Here is a 17,654-nt window from a genome sequence, read left to right on the forward strand (position 1 = left end):
TGTCCTTGCAGGCGTGTAAATTTATTTTCACCACTAGGCAGCAGTAATATAGTGATGGTTGAACACTCGTGCACAGACAGGAGAGAGCAAGACCACAGGAAAGATGTAGAGCAGCTTCCACTCCTGTAGTTCATTTCATTGACAATCAGTTTCTTCAACGCCGGTATAGGGTATTTAGGCCTGCAATATAAATTTTAAGATGCATGATTATATGTTGGTCAGACCTAAACTTCAGAATAAGCATTCTCCTACATTCACCGTGAAGTGATTTTAACCAGTGATTCACCTGTTGAATTAGTGGATTTTTCCCTCCTATAGCATTGTACTATAGAGTAAAAATACAGTAGATTTTGTTTTTGTATTGTCAAGGCTGTGCTCAAAATGTCTCTGCAGATGATGCACACAATTCAGAACTACTCATATTTTTTGTGTGCAGCTTTTACATATCCAGTACATAAAATGGTTTTGTCAGAAAGTCTTCTCTCGGGGTTTTGTTTCTTGCACCTGTGGTTTTCTAAAATGCGCATGTTCACACACATAATGGGCTCATTAAATGAGTTACGTGTCACACGCTACTTAGTGATGCCTTTATATGCACGTACATTACATTTTACGTTTATTCTATTACCTGACGCTTTTCCCCAAAATGACTTATGTTAAGCTACTTACAATTGTTTTCCCATTTGTACAGCAGTTGGTTAATTGTCCTGGGCCAAATTAGGGTAAGTACCTGGCTGAGGGTACTACAGATCGAGGTGCGATTAAAAACTGCAACCTTTGGGTCTAAAGGCAGCTGCTCTATATCTGATGCATTCATCATTTTTCTGGGCACTATGAAGCAAGATTTAGGTTGCTTATCCTTTCTCCATTCAGGTGGACTGCTTCTCCAGCTGGAATAATGCACTGGCCCTAAAACAAGGTTCTATAATTTGTGCCTCTCATGCCTTAAAACATGAACAATATCATGTACTAGACTGGTTATTGCAAGCTCATCATGTCCCACAACTGACATTCAGAACGAAATACATTCGTCTGGTAACTGTAATAAATATATATATATATATATCAGAGCAGAGGGGGCGCAGTGGGTTGGACTGGGTCCTGCTCTCTGGTGGGTCTGGGGTTCGAGTCCTGCTTGGGGTGCCTTGCGACTGACTGTCGTCCCGTCCTGGGTATGTCCCCTCCCCCTCCAGCCTTACGCCCTGTGTTGCCGGGTAGGCTCCGGTTCCCCGCGACCCCGGACAAGCGCCGGTTCAGAAGATGTGTGTGTATCAGAGCAGTTTTTCTTATCGCAGAAGTCTGCTGCAAATCAATATAGAAACTAGGTAGCGACCCGGCTTGAAATGGGGATTAAATCTGTTTTTATGAAATTATGGAAGACGAGAGGTAATTGGTGACCGGGAACAGTGAGGGGGAGTGTGAAAGCGCGCGCCCAACCGCGAGCGAAGTGGCCCGCGCCGTAACTCAGGGTTAAGCGATTGCATCACGGTTCGGACGCCCAGGAGGCGCGAGGGAGCTGCTCGTGAGTTCCCGGCTGCGCTCGTCAGTTTCCGCGCGGCGCCGAGTTCCTCGCCTCCCGTGCGGGAACATGGCTGAGTAGGGAACAGGCGAGCCGCGTGCGCGCGCGCCCACGGACGGACGGACGGACTGGCGACGGAAAGTGGCGGAGGAGCCGGAGCGCGGGGAAGGGACGGAGAACTGCACACCGGAGCAGACAGACACATCGTTTCAGACTGCAGTGCAAGGAAGGAGACGGACACAACACGGACATTTTTGAACAGCGCCAGAGATCTGCGGGTGAGTTTTGGGATAAGTTGTTGCACGTTTTTACAGTACCGTACGGAGTACGGGCTGGAAAATGGTGGAAGGAAGTGGAGCCACAAGTGTGTTGAGGGAACGAGTTGGTGCAAAGCGAACGGCTCACTCGGTAACTCTTCACTTTTATACAGTACTTTTATTCCGTAAACTTTCGTGAAAATTCTTGCGGTTTGAAGTGCCAGTGCACTAACCTAACGGTACCAGCGGGGCTGTGTTACATTGTTGTATAATAATAATTCCCGTCACACGCTCGGCTCTCTCGCAGTGAACAGCACTTGGGCTGCAGCTGCTGTGTGAAAGAATCAAACGCAAAGTCACTGCGTTTAACTCGCTACATGGAGCGGGCTCTGCGTGCGTGCGTCAGGAGTGTGTGCAGCGGCAGAGCATTTTTGCATGCAGCGATCAGGGAAGAATGAGTGAGTGTTGCTGGGCCGGGACACACACACACACACACACACACACACACACACGTGGTGTGCTGCGATCCGACTAGTTGCTGGAAAACACGACCGTTCATCCATATGATAAGGTTTGCGTGAGGAAAAAACCTGGTAGTCTCTCTCCCCAGTCCCAATGTTTCTGTCACGGACATGTGGCAGCTTATATATATATATAATATTGTACCACGAAGAGCAGTAACCTTGCTTGTCCACATGTGTGTCAGATGTGCTGCTGGCACCGTTGAGCCTCGCTGTCTCCGAAGTGCTGGGACAAGGGATGGGGAAGATCTCTTTGCTCCACGTTGGATCCAGCTGCTTCGGCTTTCTGAGTCGCAGCCGACCGTGGACATGTCAGAGAAAGGATCCTGCCGTTGAAATACATCTTTTAGAACCCACTGTCTGTATCATGGGGTGTTGGATTTGCTCTTTTCACCTTCATATGGCTGTTCGTTGAGAACGTGGGACAGCTGGTAGCGTAGTGGTTAGAGTTACTGCCTTCGGAACCAAAGGTCGCAGGTTTGATCTCCGGCTGTAGTACCTTTAAGCAAGGTACTTGCCCTAAAATTGTTCCAGTAAAATTACCCAGATGTATAAATGGGTAAACAGTTGTAGGTATCTTAATGCTGTAAGTCGCTTTGGAGAAAAGCGTTAGGTAAATGAATCAACATAAACGTACATGGTGAAGTTCTAGCCTCGCATCTCCACTGCTTAGAAGTCCATAACACTATGGAACACTGGATAGTTGCTGCTAAACTCTTTGGGCTTGTGTTTTTTTTTTTTTTTTTCTTTTGTTTTGTTTTGTTTTTTTTTTTTGCAGGCAGGAGAGATGGCCAGCTAGCACACAATACATGTTAACTTGTGGTAAAGGTGTATGCTCCTCTTTCTGGAGATAACACCTACATTCTTAGAAAGAATGTGTCCCTAGTGAAAGGAGGTGATTGACTACCCTGTAAATTTAAAGGATTTTAGGATTATTTGTAACATTTTAAGAAAGTGATGCAGTGCTCTTCCCAGCAGTACTTGCTACAGAACCTGGGCCAGAGAATGTATAGAATAGGTGGTTTTAAACAAACAGTATCTTTGTTACACATGGCTACCTAACCCTGGTCCTTAAGGTTTGCATGGTGCTCTGGGTTTTACTCTCTCAGGTCTTCATTGCTGTGTTGAAATATTTGGATAGTAAGTAATTTGAACAGGTTTTATAAAACTTGCAGAACTGTAGGGCTGAGGCTGGATGTTTCCCATGCAATATCTCTCAACTTAGTAAATGACTCTGTTCTAAGGGGAGTTGACCAAGCTGATAAATATTACTCTGAACTCAGAAGTCTGGAGGGATTCAACATCAGCTATCATCAGCACTTAGCTCAGGGGTGGAACATATAAAAGTGTGAGGGATGTGAGGTGAAACTATTGGACAACCTCATGTTGAACTTCCCTGTTCTGCTTTTGCATTAATCATTAATGTTTGAGAAAGAGTACACTTACCCAAGTTTAATATTATATATTTCTTTCAGGATTTTTCTTATCCAGTTTCTTATTCCAGCTCTCTACAAGATTCTACTGTCTGCAGCAACCCCCACACCCAAGAATTCCTTGAAGGCAGCATGCATGCCTCCCTCATACGCTCCCTGCCAAGGCGATCGCTTTCCTTGCAGATTTATGGTCGTGCATCACCATGTAGGAGAGCTAATGCCAAACAAATGGGAGACACGTCTCTTATTTCTAGTGCCTTTGAGGACCAATGGTGATGCCTCTCTTCTAATTAGCAAACATGAGACAATGTGAGTTATGTTCTGCCTCTGTCTAATTTCTGGTTTTAAATGGCAAATTTCTCACTCAAGTCATTGCCTGAGCTTTAGGCTACTGTAGGGCTTTCAGTAACTTGCACTTCAGAAGTGTGCCCTTGCTGCCGGAGTTGCTGTCGAGCCCTCTATTGATCTTGTGATTAATATTGGTTATCTTCTTAGGAAGACTGCTTAGAATAGATTGTGGGTTTTTTGCTTATTTATTGGTTTTTTGTTGTGTTTTTTTCCCCAGAGTTTCATGTTATGACTCAACAGCTGGACAGGTTTTGAAAGTACAGTATACAGAGCTACCAAAAATTGTAATATTCAAATATAACTATGTACATAACTATAGATTTCCAAGATATTTTCTGTTCATTATTTGTAAATTGAGGGGGCGCAGTGGGTTGGACCGCAGTCCTGCTCTCCGGTGGGTCTGGGGTTCGAGTCCCGCTTGGGGTGCCTTGCGACGGACTGGCGTCCCGTCCTGGGTGTGTCCCCTCCCCCTCCGGCCTTACGCCCTGTGTTGCCGGGTAGGCTCCGGTTCCCCCGCGACCCCGTGTGGGACAAGCGGTTCTGAAAATGTGTGCGTGTGTGTGTGTTTGTAAATTGTTCTAAGTATTGGACTTTATCAACTTAGCTGATAGTATGTAGTCAATATTGAAACATGACTGGAGTGGTAATAGAATCTGTGGTGTTCTAGTATTATGAATGATTGAAAGCAGTATTTTCCAAATGTTGTATCTCGTCCAAATACCAGATAATGTGTACACAGTAAGGTTTTTGTCTGTACCTTGACAGATACCTATAAACACTAAAGGCTGTTTCAAAGAGGTTTGTTGCTGGATTTATGTACTTTTTAAAATCAAAGATATTGTTGGTCATGGTTATGGTTTGCATCTTTCTAAGCTACAGGATATCAATACTGCTGCTGTAGATCCTTGTTTATTGTACTTTTTTGCCTGTTGAGTTGTCTGTTATGAGCTCTTATATTAAATAGAATGGTTAAATAGAACTAATTATTTGGGGAATTTAATTAGTCTTAGCTTAATGTACTTTGAATCGTGTCATCCATTCAATCAACTGCTCAGTAATGTCAATTTAAATATAAGCTCATGTTTAGCAAAAATTAGCATGTATGGGGTCTGATAAGTGTCCCGAAAAGTGCAGGCCTAAGCTGCATGCTTCAGGCTGTCCATTTTGACACATTATGCTTCAGTTAATTTATATGCCAAAGAGATTTTTTTTGCCTTATTATCAAGAAGCACTTTTCTAATGCAGAGTCACAATTGCTCAGTCTGTCGTATAGGGCATAGGGTCTGAGGCAGGGTGCATCTTGGATAGGATAAAAATTCTTTGCTGTACATTACAAAAAACTCATCCACTCTGACATACACTGCAGTTTAGGGTCACTGGTCTCCTTAAAAAAGGGCTTTGAACTGTGAGAGGAAACCAGAGCCCCGGAGCAAACCAGGGGAGAAGATTCAAACTCCATATAGACTGAGCCAGATTTGAGTCCATATCCAAACCCAAAGCCTCAGAGATGAGGCATCAGCACTTCCTATTGTTCCACCTTCAAAAAAATTAACTGATGGAATCATTGAGCTATTTAGCAGAAACCTTTTTCATCCCAGAAAGGTTTTGTTGATTACTTCATTCATTAAAGGTCCTCAACCTAATAGTAGCTTTGTAATCCCCCTTTATTTTTACATGGAGTCAATAGCCAGTCTGTTTGTAGTTCGTTATGCAACATATCCGATGCCTGTACTGGAGTGTACTACTTTGTACAGCGACTGTCAAATGACTCAGTCTGCCTCAGCATTTAACACTGTGTACTGCCTGCAAATTCCAAGACAGGTGGCTATGGAAGGGAGTTTTATACACTTCATTACATTTTTTTTTTTTTTAACTGAAAAGAATCATTTCAAAGGAAAGAAAGATCTGTTAAAATCTTAGTCTAAATTGGTACAGTTGTCTAACTTCTGCATTTTATTCAGTCTTGGTTTTAAGCTTTGCATGTTTCAGGATACAATTTGTGTGGAAAAGTGAACCTTTGAATCTTATATGGGAAAGAAAGATTGTAGTCTGAAATAAAGTTATGATTTAGAAGGGATAACAGTCTGAGACTGTCTAATTTTTATTATTTTAGCCACAGGAAAAAATTTCAAATTGTGATGAAATCTGTCATCTTATGATTTTGTATAGATTGACAGGCTGCCAATTATTATGTATAATTTGGTGTTTTCATAAAAGTTATGATTGGGGCAAGCACATATCGGGGTAGAGGGGTCAGATTACGTCAGAAAATGAATAAATGAAAGTATATCATGTTTTGTGCTTGGTCATGAAGTAATTGTGCATTTCATTTCATTTTGAAAATACAGGTATCTCTTGAGTGTGTATCTGGAATTTCTGCGAGTGTGTTTTGGCCACATTGGGTTTGTTTAATCGAATGATTGAGGAGACAGCAGAGCAGTTTAGCTGATGGATTTTCAGGTATGTATGTGCATTTTAGCAAGTGCACAGTTTTAGAAAGTTAACTGTTAACAGAGTGTGCGAAGTGGGTTTTTGTTTATTGCTCATCCCAGGGAAAACTGATCAATAAAAAAGTGGACACTATGCTTGGATAGTAGCTCAACCCTGGGCAGTTTTGTCTTCTAAGCACAGTGTGGTAGCAGGACAGCAAAGGTAACAGATGTAATGCATTTTTCTTTGTTTTCTGAGATGTATTTTGTTTTGGAGAAAAGCATCTGTTAAATAAAGAAATATACAGACTACATTTCGTCTACATGTGTAGCTGCAGACATTTCCTTGCACATCACCGCCTACCTCTGAGACTTTTGTCCCCAGATGTTTGATCACCACCGACAACTCAGCCTTTTCAAAACAGAGATCTTTCACCTCCCAGCTGGTCCATCCTCTTGTAGAGAACTCTCTATCACACTGGACATCTCGCTCTTTTTGCCTATGTCATTGGCTAAGAGCCTGGGAGTAATGATCACTTCAAGTCTGACTTTCTCTTAACAGAGATACATCTTGCATAACATTCACAGTATCAGTCTTTATCTCACAACAAACTCTACACAGTTCCTGGGTCAGACCATGGAGATATCATGCCTGGACTATTTCCACTCTTTCCTGTCTAGCCTTCCAGTCTCTGCCATCCAGCCTCTCCAGCTGAAATGGAGCACTTGCTGCACAAGTCGTGTTTGACCTTCCAAAGTGTTCCCTTGTGTCCTCATCTCTCTGCATTGGCATCCTATAGATGCTGGGTTAAAATTCAAGACTTTGGTTACAGCCTACAAAACCATCAACAGATATGCTCCCTCATATCTTAAAGACCTGATCACTCACTACATCTCAACCAGACTGCTGCGCTCCTTCACCTCTGCTCGCTTGGTGAACCCACACACAAGAGGTCCAAAATTAAAAGCACAAAGGTTTTCAGTTCTGGTTCTAATGTGGTGGAATGACCTCACCCTCTTACTCTCAGCTGCTGAATTTCTTTCAACATTTAAGAAGGGTTTCAAAACTCATCTCTTTCGGACTTACTTCTGTCCTAATCACGTAAATGCTTGATAAATGTATAGGTGTTTAATTTTCTAATAATTAGTTTAATAATTGAACCCTATATGCAGCTACTCGTGTAATATATATTGGTTCATATGGTATGTGATAAATCAACTACCCAAGAATTACTTGTCTGCATCCGAACCTCTCCTCTACTGCTGTATTGTCCTTTGAGATGTACATCTCTTTGGAGAAAACCATCTGCTAAATGAATAAATGTTAATTTATGTGTTTTACATTGTGCTAGAATCATGGGTTGATAGTTATATGTATTTAAGTTATATTTGGAAAAATTGGTTTTGGGGTTTTGGATGGACTGGGAACACATTTTTCCCATTTAAAATAATAGGAAATTAAGCTTTTGGTATCGGAAATTTCAGTATCCGCACCATTTTTAGGAATGGGTTAATTTTTTTAAATCAAGGGATGCCTGTACACGTTGATGTATCTAAGGCATACATTTAATGAGGGCTGATTAGATTAGAGATTTGTGGTGATAAATAGGAAGTTTTTTTGCTCCTCTACAAAGTTGTATTTACAGAATGTGTTTAATAATTGTGTTAAATTTTAGTGAAATTTCAGAAATTGTGTTCCTCAGTTGAACCATACTTTCAGTTTTGTCATAACAGTATCAGCTGAAACTGAAGTAGTGACCTAAACAATGTACTTTTAGTTTGTACGTGGTGTATAATGTATTATACAATAGACACATGTTTGTGCAACAAGCTACTGAATGCAGAATTAATTTTAACAGCCATTTCTTTTTCCCCTCATCCTTTTTGTGGACTGTTATACATATCCTGCTTAGTGCCTGGTCTCCTGCATAAATAGGTGTTTTATCATATTTCAATTATGTTAAATTGTTGTTTGGTATGAAAGTATAGCCATTGTTTTTGATAGGTAGGTATAAGAATGCTCTGTTATAAATCTGCGTAAGAAGTGTGAAGAAGGTGCAGATGTAGGGTCAGAAGCTTGATCACTGCCTAGATACATTTTCTAATATTAGAACATTTCCTTGATTTGTTCTAGCTTCGCTGGTGATTCCTGGGCACATGGCAGAGAATTGTCCAATAAGAATCCTGAAGTGCATTTTGCATTACCTCTCTAGCAACAGTGACTTTCTGTCTTTATTTGTTGATTTCTTTTATGGTAGCATCTCTGTGAATGAAAAGCTCACAAGACTGGAGGGGGGGAGTGGTTGAAAATTTTGTTTTCCAAGGTCTCCAACTATATCCTTGCGAATGTTTACATACGTTTCTGCCGAACTGTGTGATGATGGTGGTAGTGTGGTAATCCTGAATGTGTTTTAGTTTAGATGTACAGTTTGATTTACAGCAGATTGTTGGTAAGAGCAGAACCGAATAAGAAGGCTCCTTTTCAAATGATAATTAACAAACGCAGGACATGCAAGCAGTGGCTTGCAGAAAGGTTGCCTATTTTAATGAAGAGTGCAAGAAAGAGAAGAAGGCATTTTTTTTTGGTGGTGGCGGTGGGGGTGGCGGTGGATGGATGGCGTGAGTGGTGCAGGCGATGGTTGGGTGTTTCAGTGCCACGTGGGTATGCTGGCACCTTTTTTCTGCAACACAGAGGTTGTCAAATTGTGTGCCTGCTGTGCCTGTCCAGTTGTCTCTCTGCCCAAAGGCGGGGTGAGTGTTGCCCTCTCTGGTCTGTTAAATGAGTCTTTTTATTTTAGTTTTCTTTTTAATTGTTAATGCTGTGATTTTAGAGACCGTTGTTGTCAGTTTTCTAAAGTGCGGTGCATCGTCCTGTACTGTGCATGTGTGCCTTATGAGCTCTCTGAGAAGCCACATCATGTCTTGGAATGAGGTAATGAATTTTGGAGCCGTGACAGCATCGTCCTCTGTCTCATTGAGACTATAGTTGTGCTCTGAGACGAGAGAGAACACTTGGATGAAAAAAAGGCAGAGGACATAAGCCACCTTTCTCAAGGTGAAAACAAATTTTTGTATTTGTCCAGTTAATAAATGTGTCCCCAGAACCTTGAGGTTGGAGCTATTTCAGGGAATCTCTGATGTGGTGAGTCCCTTACCTTTTGGACAAAAAGAAAAGCAGCTGTTATTGTCTGTCTGCCAGTGCCTTGCAGAATTCAGAGAGCCATAATCTAAGTGCCATACTTAAATTCAGTAATCCCCTAACATGGCCCTAATTTTTGTCTCCTGCTTCTGCCATTATTAAGTTATTTTCTGCAAATATCCTTTATAAACTCTGGGAAAGAAGGACAATTTCTTGCCTGTGCAATTAATGCCCTGTCTGGAGTAAAATTTTTGAAGAGGCTTGAGGTCAATGGACATACTTCCTTGAATCTAGGAATCAGTACTAAGCACACTTTGTACTCTTGGTACTAGCTGGCCATCTGAATAATGAATGTGGATTGGAGTACACCAATGAAGAAATGAGTGAAAACGGGCCAAAGTGTGTCTTATCCACCTTACATGCTGCTTCATATTTCAAGTAGTCAGTACTGACTTCAAATGAATTAAAAGGGAACACTGAGACAGCTGGACTTTTTTTCCAGGAGCCCTAGCACAGTACCAGATTCCGAAATGCGGAAAGCCTTTAGTTGTAAGTTTGCTTTCAGACATGCCTTGTAGGCCAAATAAAATGTTACCTTTCCAAGGTAGCATAGCCATAAAGGTTCTGGTTTTCAGACTCTTATTAAGAACAAGTACAGCACAGCTATTGTGTCACAGCTGTTGTACAATCATCGTAAAGGAGCTGTGTGCGTGAGACCTTAGATGTGAGTCCGTTCAGCTGACTGGGATTTGGCTGTGACACTGAGAGTATGGTGATTAACAGGAGGGTAACAGTACAAAATTACAGTGTTGCCCTGCTGTTTTAATGATTAATGAGACCTAATTTTTTGTTTTATTAGGATTTTAACCATCTCAGGGTCACGGTGCTCTGGAGCCTATCCTGGAAGCTCAGGGCACAAGCCCTGGGTGGCATGGTGACACAGTACGTAGCACTGTTGTTTCACAGCATCTGGGTGGTGCAAGAGGACATGAGTTTGATCCCCACTCAGTCAATGTGGAGATTGAGTGTTCTCCTGTTCACATGGGTTTCCTCTGGGTGCTCCGGTTCCCTCCCACAATCCAAAGGCAGGTGTTCAGATGAATTGGTGACTCTAAAATTAACCATAGTGTTTGTGTGAAAGAGTGTGTTTCACTGCTGTATAGATGAGTGACTCACTGTAGGTAGTGTATCTAGCATTGTATGTCACATTGGGTGAGAAGGTCTGGGCTAAATGTTACATATTACATAGTGTTCATTGGCAGTTGCTTTGGAGAAAGGATCTGCTAAATGAATAAATGTAAGGCTAAGTAGGGAACATCCTGGATGCAACAGCATTGGGTCAAAGGGCGGCCTCACATATTTTCATTTGCATTCAGATGCTATCGGCAATTTAGAGTCACCAGTTAACCTGAAAAACATGTCTTTGGACAGTTGGTGGAATCCCATGCAGTGGGGCAGAACGTTTAAAATCCATACAGACTGAGCTGGATTCAAACCTTCACCCAAACAACCCAGGTGCTGTGAGGCAACAGCTCTACATGCTGCACTGCCACTCTAAATTTATTTTGCTTCTTGGCTTCTTGGAGCTATACTATGGTCTTGATTGTTATTCATTGTTTTGAAATGTGTGTACTCCACAGGGTGAATCACTTTGTTTGAGTCTTTGCCTTTATTGGTCAGTTTTTCTCTTATATAAAGGCAGTCTGGCTTCCTGATATCAAGAAAGAGAGATGCTTTAAGTTACTTCATTCATTGACGTGGTTTGCTTAACCTTATTAGCAGCACTGACCAGAACAAGGGTATTTTAAAAATCCTTCTCAAATTCTGATCTCTCTGGAAGCCTTAAGCACTCAAGTCTGAGAGAAATCTATTTTACTTTGTGGAATTCTGATGATGACCAGTAGCCACTTACTGCCTGAGTCACATTTACACACACTTATACTTAATGTCACACCGTTACACCATCTTAAACCACATGGGCAGCATGGTGGCACAGCAAATAGCATTCCTGTCTTACAATGCCTGGGTGGTGTGAGAGGACTTTGGTTCAAACCCTTCTCAATCTGTCTGGACTTTGCAAGTTCGCCCCTTGTCTGCACGGGTTTCCACTGAGTGCTCGGATTTCCTCCCACACCTGCTATACAGGTAGATTGGAGATTCTAAAATCTCCTATAGTGTGTGTGAGTGATAGAAAGTGTGTTTCACTGGTATTGGCATTATTGGATCATTGTAAGTACAGGCAGTCCCTGGATTACGAATGAGTTCCGTGTCCACAGTCTGTATTTAAGTCGGATTTGTACGTAATTCGGAACAGTTAGGTATGGTGTGTATCTAACGTCAGTTTCTCTTAGTATATTGTCTACTTTTCTATGCACAAAAACATTAAAGAAACACTTCCGGATACACTAAAACATCTTTAATATAACAATACAGTAATAATGATTATAATACAATGTAACAATGTCATGATAATAGTGATAATAATAATACATGTAACTACAGTATTTATAATAGAGAGAGACACAAAGAGATAATAAATGTTACTACTGTCATAATGAACAGAGGACACGGAGGCTGGACCCAAGTGCAGAATCTTTTATTCAGAATCAAAGGATGAGATGTGTACTCTTGGTCGGAGACGGGCGAATGGTCAGTTGATTGGCGATCTAACAGAGGCAGGGATCTGAAATCGTGGTCATTATCAAAGGGACGTGGAACAGGACTGAGGAACGATGAAGAACGGGACTTGGAAGAGGAAAGCGAGGTAGGCTTGAGAACACGGAGGGGGGGGGTTGTCTCAAGTGACATTCCGCAACTGGGAAGAGGTTGAGAAGTGTCTTTTTTATAGCAGAGTGTTCTCTCAGGGATAGAGAGAGAGTGAGAGTGTATATGCGCTCCTGTGCGTGCATGCATGCACACAAAACATTAAAGAAACTTTACTTTTCCAATGTTCATTGGCGTTTCACCTTTCGCTTTATTTCCACTTTAGTTTCAGTCGTGGTCATTTTCCTTTTCTTGGATGCATCACCATCACTTGCATCACATTTACACTTTGGTGCCATGGTTATGATGGTAAAAACAAAAAAAAATTAAAGCCAAATACAGTAACACACAAGACATTTTTAATATCAATGTGGGCCGACTGAAAGGAAGGAAGTCTTTGTTCTACCCTGGGCTCACACGCCCACGAACCGTCGAACCGCTGTAGACGCGGAATGTTTTGATGCTTGTTGCAAAGCAGTGCCCGTTTGTCATTATGAACTATTGTATGTACAGTAACTCAAATTTTTAATATAATAGGCTTAATTATGAAGTTTTCATTTGACTGTTACTTAAGGGTGACAGAAATAAACTTCCGGTCAGTAAAGGGGTGGTTCGTAACTACGGGTTGTATGTAAGTTAGGCGTTCGTAACTCGGGGACTGCCTGTAGGGTATATACCGTTGTAAGTCACCTTGGGTGAATAAGTTGTGGGCTGATTCTGTTGCATAGTGTTCATGGGATTTCTGATTTGGAGAAAAGTGTCTACGAAATGTAAATATACTTACATTTACTCATTCAGCAGTTGTTTTTCTCCGAAGCGACGCACATCTCCAAAACAATACAAAAAATGCATTACACCAACAGGAGGAGAGGTTTGGATGCAGATATAGGATTCTTGAGTACAGTTGATTTGTCACATACCACTGTACATTACATGAGTAGCTGCATCATGGTTTTTTTAATTATTAAACATAACATTCTGTACATGTATCAGGCACAGAGAAGGAAGTAATAATTTTACAAAATTAATTGCCAAAACATCTACCATCACAATGAGTATCACTGACAAAGGCAAAGAGTAAAACAAAATGAAGTATATATTTCATAAGTATTACGGTTAACATATCTGTGATTATTAGATAAATTACTGCTCTGGAAAAATGGTGTTAATTGTTATTATCACTGCCTAAATAACAAGACTTTTATCAGGAGAATATTTGAGACAGTCTAACTATTATGGTTATGAGAAGCATGTTCAACTCCCAAAATTTGAATTTGAAGCTGACCCAAATCCAACATCATTGTCCTTGGACATTAGAATAGGACGTTAGACACTTTTCTTTCAGTGCCCTCTGTAGAGCTTCAGATCAGTAACACAACACAAGCTTCCCAAACAGCAGTTTAATGATATCTGAAATTGTCATACAGTGTGATCAAACAAAAACAGATTTTGCTGTGTTTGATGTTTTGAAAATAAACTATCCAGGGTTTCCCTTTGAAAGAACTGAAGCTTGATTTGAGTTGAAGAAAAGCAGTTGAAGAGAAAACCAAAACATTTTTAAAAGTGGGAGAAATTCTCTTGTGCACTTCAAATTTGTCCTGAGAAGTTCAAGAATGTATTAATGTAAGCATTTTTTTCTCTGTCCTTTAAAAAAAAAAAAAAAGATGATGCAAAAAAAATCTTATTGCACATGCATAGGTTACATCTGAACATTAAAAATAAAATTTAAAGATAAAATTAAAATTTTCTTCTAAGGTAATGCACAAACTATTATACTACTAGGAGATGTACTATAGGAGGTGTACTATAGATACTATAGATATACTATAGGAGATGTACGTCGCTTTGGAGAAAAGTGTCTGCTAAATAAATAAGTTTTTCTTTACATTTATGATGTTGCTGTGAGTCAGGGACGAATCCATCATCAAACTAGTCTGTACTCTTGAATATTTAAATTGAAAAATATTTCCATAATGTTTCTCTTTTCCCCACTTGTCTCCTTTGTTTTGTATCAACCAAGAATGCAGGACATTGCAGGAAAAAAACAGATTTTCTTGGTTCCGTGATGAAGGGTACAGAAAAATGGAATGAAGTGTAAATATTTAATACATGTTGTCTGAGCTCTTGCAAGCAGTATCATATGTTTTGTTGTGTTAAATTTATTCATTTAGCAGACTCTTTTCTCCAAAGCGACATACATTTCATAGAAAATACAATGTGTACATTACATTAGGAGAACGAGACATAGCTGTAGATGTGACTCTTAAGTACAGTTAGTTTCTTTCCCCATACGCACCGACGTTCATCACACAAGTAGCTGCATGAAACTTCACCAGAATATTGCCGACTCCTCATCACCATTCTAGTAGTTTTTTTTTTTTAGGTACATATAAACATTTACGTTACACTAGTGCACAATGCAAAGAAACCTATATATTCCTTTTGTTCTACTTTTTGTGTTTTATCCATGACATGTCGCAGAACGGCACGCTTAAATTCTCAGTTTGTTTAGGGACACAGCCAGCCGACCTTTTGGTCATCGTTTCTGATATTTCCATCGTTGTGGATCTGGAGGAGGATCAGACTAAAAATGTTCCAATGAAAATATGAGGAGAGCGGAGAAGAGCTCTGTATAAATATATCAGTGTTGTGACAAGGGGTGTTGCTTTCACTGCCGAGGAGCCTGGACGTGCCAGGGCAGGTCAGAGCTGTTGTACTCGCGCTCTAGGCTACAAGGCTGTGTCTTTGTTTAAAGCACATTTTTTATGGTCATGTCTGTCTGGCAATCAAAAGACTAAATGTACTGTTAACTACTCTGCTTGCATTCCAGTTCAGCAATAATTGATGTGAAAGGGTTTCAACATTGGTTTGTGCTATATATGTGTGTGCCATTTCATGTGTTTAGCCTGTGTTTTTTACTCTGCTTCACCCCAAAACTTTTGTCTCTTAGGATCAAGATCTGCAAGAGGAAAAAAATTGCCAAAGCATAGTTAAAAAGTGCATATTTAACTTCCTATTTTGTAAAAATATTTTAAATTATTGGTTTATGGACTTAAATACTGAAAGAATTAAGTCACATTTTTGTCCTGAGTAGCAATGATCTTAATGAATAAAATCATGTTGTGGGATTTCCTTTGTGCAGTGAGGTTTGTTGAATAGATTTTTGAATGCAAATTTAAATGCAGGTGACATTAATTTATCAGATTTTTGGTTTGTTTTTTCCCCATCCCTGAGTGCATCTAAAATGTACATTTGTGATATTTCTAGGATTGTATGCACAACTCAGTGATCACTTTGTCTGGAGTACATGTTTCTCTTCCTGAATATCTTGTGGGACAGGCAATGAAAAGCATGATTTTATCATTAGACATAGCTGTTATGGCAAAGTAAAGTTTACCGTTTCATCATGCTTCTTCATAACAATTACCTGGGCAAGTTTGTACCTCTTTCAATAATTTATTTATTTTTATCTGAAACTTTAATCAAAAATGCTTTGATACAAATTTTACTGTTTTAACAATTGAACATTGGTTAAAGCATGGTTACTGATAGGTTGCATCATATTAGCTTTATTGTACACAGATGGTTAGAGTGAAGGCTTCGGTGCATTGTGAGGTCCTGTTCATGCTTTGAGCCAAGCAATAGTTGTCATGTTATAAAATTCTGTATTTTTTTTTTAAGTAATACATACCAGTACCAATCTATTGATATGTAATGTATTCGAATGTATGTATGTAATTACATCTTTAATTCCCCTTACAAAGGATTTTTCAGGATTGCATTATCTACATGTGGTGAAGGAAGACTATATTAAAATGTTCTAAATCACTGAGATGGTGTTATGTAGCTCATAATAAGAAAGACTGACATTTTCAGAACTGGCTAAATTAGTGTGTAAGCTTATAAAGGATGGAAATGCACTTGTTTAAAGTGGTCCAGAAGTTTATCATAATATTACTGACTCTCACATATGGGGTTTGGTTATTGTTCTTTGCATTTGAATGTTTGGGAAACCCCCCTTTAAGCTATATTTTGGGCATATTGGCAAACATTTGGGCAGTTTCAAAGCCCATATTTTGTTTGTGTACTTTTATTTATGTCAGTATTTTTAGTTATTTTTTTCCTGAAGAAATTGTTATATAGTTTTGCACACAATAATACTTTAAACTTATGATGTAAGGAGTACAGGGCCCTTACACATTCAGAAAACATAATTTACACACCTAAAGAATATTGTTTTCACATTATTTCTCAATGTCACTTCATGATAGAGTTGTATATCTTGCAGACTCATTGAGAATGAACCTTTCTTCCTTTTGTTCCACTTCTCTTTTGTGCAGGTCCAGTGGCTGGACCACTCGGAACAGTAAAGGGGAAATAGCCACCCGCAGCAGAGCAACAGGACACAGTACAACCACTTCCACCCATCCCTCAAACCACACTAGTTTGTTAAAGAGGCACAAGCAGAGCCCTGTTTTGGTGAAGTACTGCCCCGCACGTCTCGGGCTGCTTGAAGGAGCATGTTGCCAACACTGTCACTGTGCTCCATTGTTTGGTTGAACCGGGGCATCAAGCTAAGGAAAGTGCTTTATTCTGCAAACACAGGCCAGTTCTGAACCAGCACAATTTCAAATCTGTGTCTACATTGACCAGTTACTCAGTTTTTGACAGTACGTTCATTAAGCATAAAATTAACTTCCATATTTACACCTCTGTTTGCAAACTTACCTTACTTTGCATTCCCACAACCCCTAGTTAGTATCTTATTTTGCTCGTTTATTTAAAAGAAATTATCATTGTAAAAATCTAAAAATGGCTGTCGAGGGCTTCCAGTACCGTGCGCTATATGTCTACAACAAGGACTGGGAGGAGGATATTGACCTTCTACCAGGGGACATCCTGACCGTTGACAAGGCATCACTGCTGTCTCTTGGCTTTAAAGAGGGTGATGAGGAACACCCCGAGCAAGTGGGTTGGATTGTGGGCATCAATGAACGCACCAAGCAAAGAGGGGACTTTCCAGGAACATATGTGCAGTATGTTGGACCTGTCAAAATGTCACTGCCGTCCACTCAACCCCGTTTCCAGAGGCCTCTTCCGGCTGCCCCCAGGCCTAAACCTCCACTTGCTCAACAAGGTAAGAATCTAACTCATCGCCATTTTTTCCTTCTCATGCATCAAGGTAACAGTTGAGTGTTCATAGTCTGGAAGCCAAGCAGGCTTTTACAACCAAAAATGAGGATTA

The 17,654-nt window shown here is 40.4% G+C and overlaps 1 protein-coding gene across 4 annotated transcripts in view; it reads left to right on the plus strand.

Moving 5' to 3' along the window:
- The first annotated feature begins 1,564 nt into the window (after positions 1–1,564).
- LOC108930594 (phosphatidylinositol 3-kinase regulatory subunit beta-like) overlaps positions 1,565–17,654 on the plus strand; it is a 50,117-nt gene continuing 34,027 nt past the window's right edge. For 3 of the 4 annotated variants that reach the window (XM_018745931.2, XM_018745934.2, XM_018745933.2), the window contains exons 1-2: positions 1,565–1,797; positions 16,750–17,546. In XM_018745931.2, coding sequence (XP_018601447.1) covers positions 17,222–17,546 — 325 coding nt within the window. In that variant the 5' untranslated portion in view covers positions 1,565–1,797; positions 16,750–17,221. Of the gene's footprint in view, positions 1,798–1,851; positions 1,928–16,749; positions 17,547–17,654 lie in introns of those variants that run through there. The other variant, XM_018745932.2, reaches the window with a different exon arrangement.

The sequence above is a fragment of the Scleropages formosus genome, chromosome 9 (assembly GCF_900964775.1).
Source record: "Scleropages formosus chromosome 9, fSclFor1.1, whole genome shotgun sequence".
Classification (NCBI taxonomy): Eukaryota; Metazoa; Chordata; class Actinopteri; order Osteoglossiformes; family Osteoglossidae; genus Scleropages; species Scleropages formosus.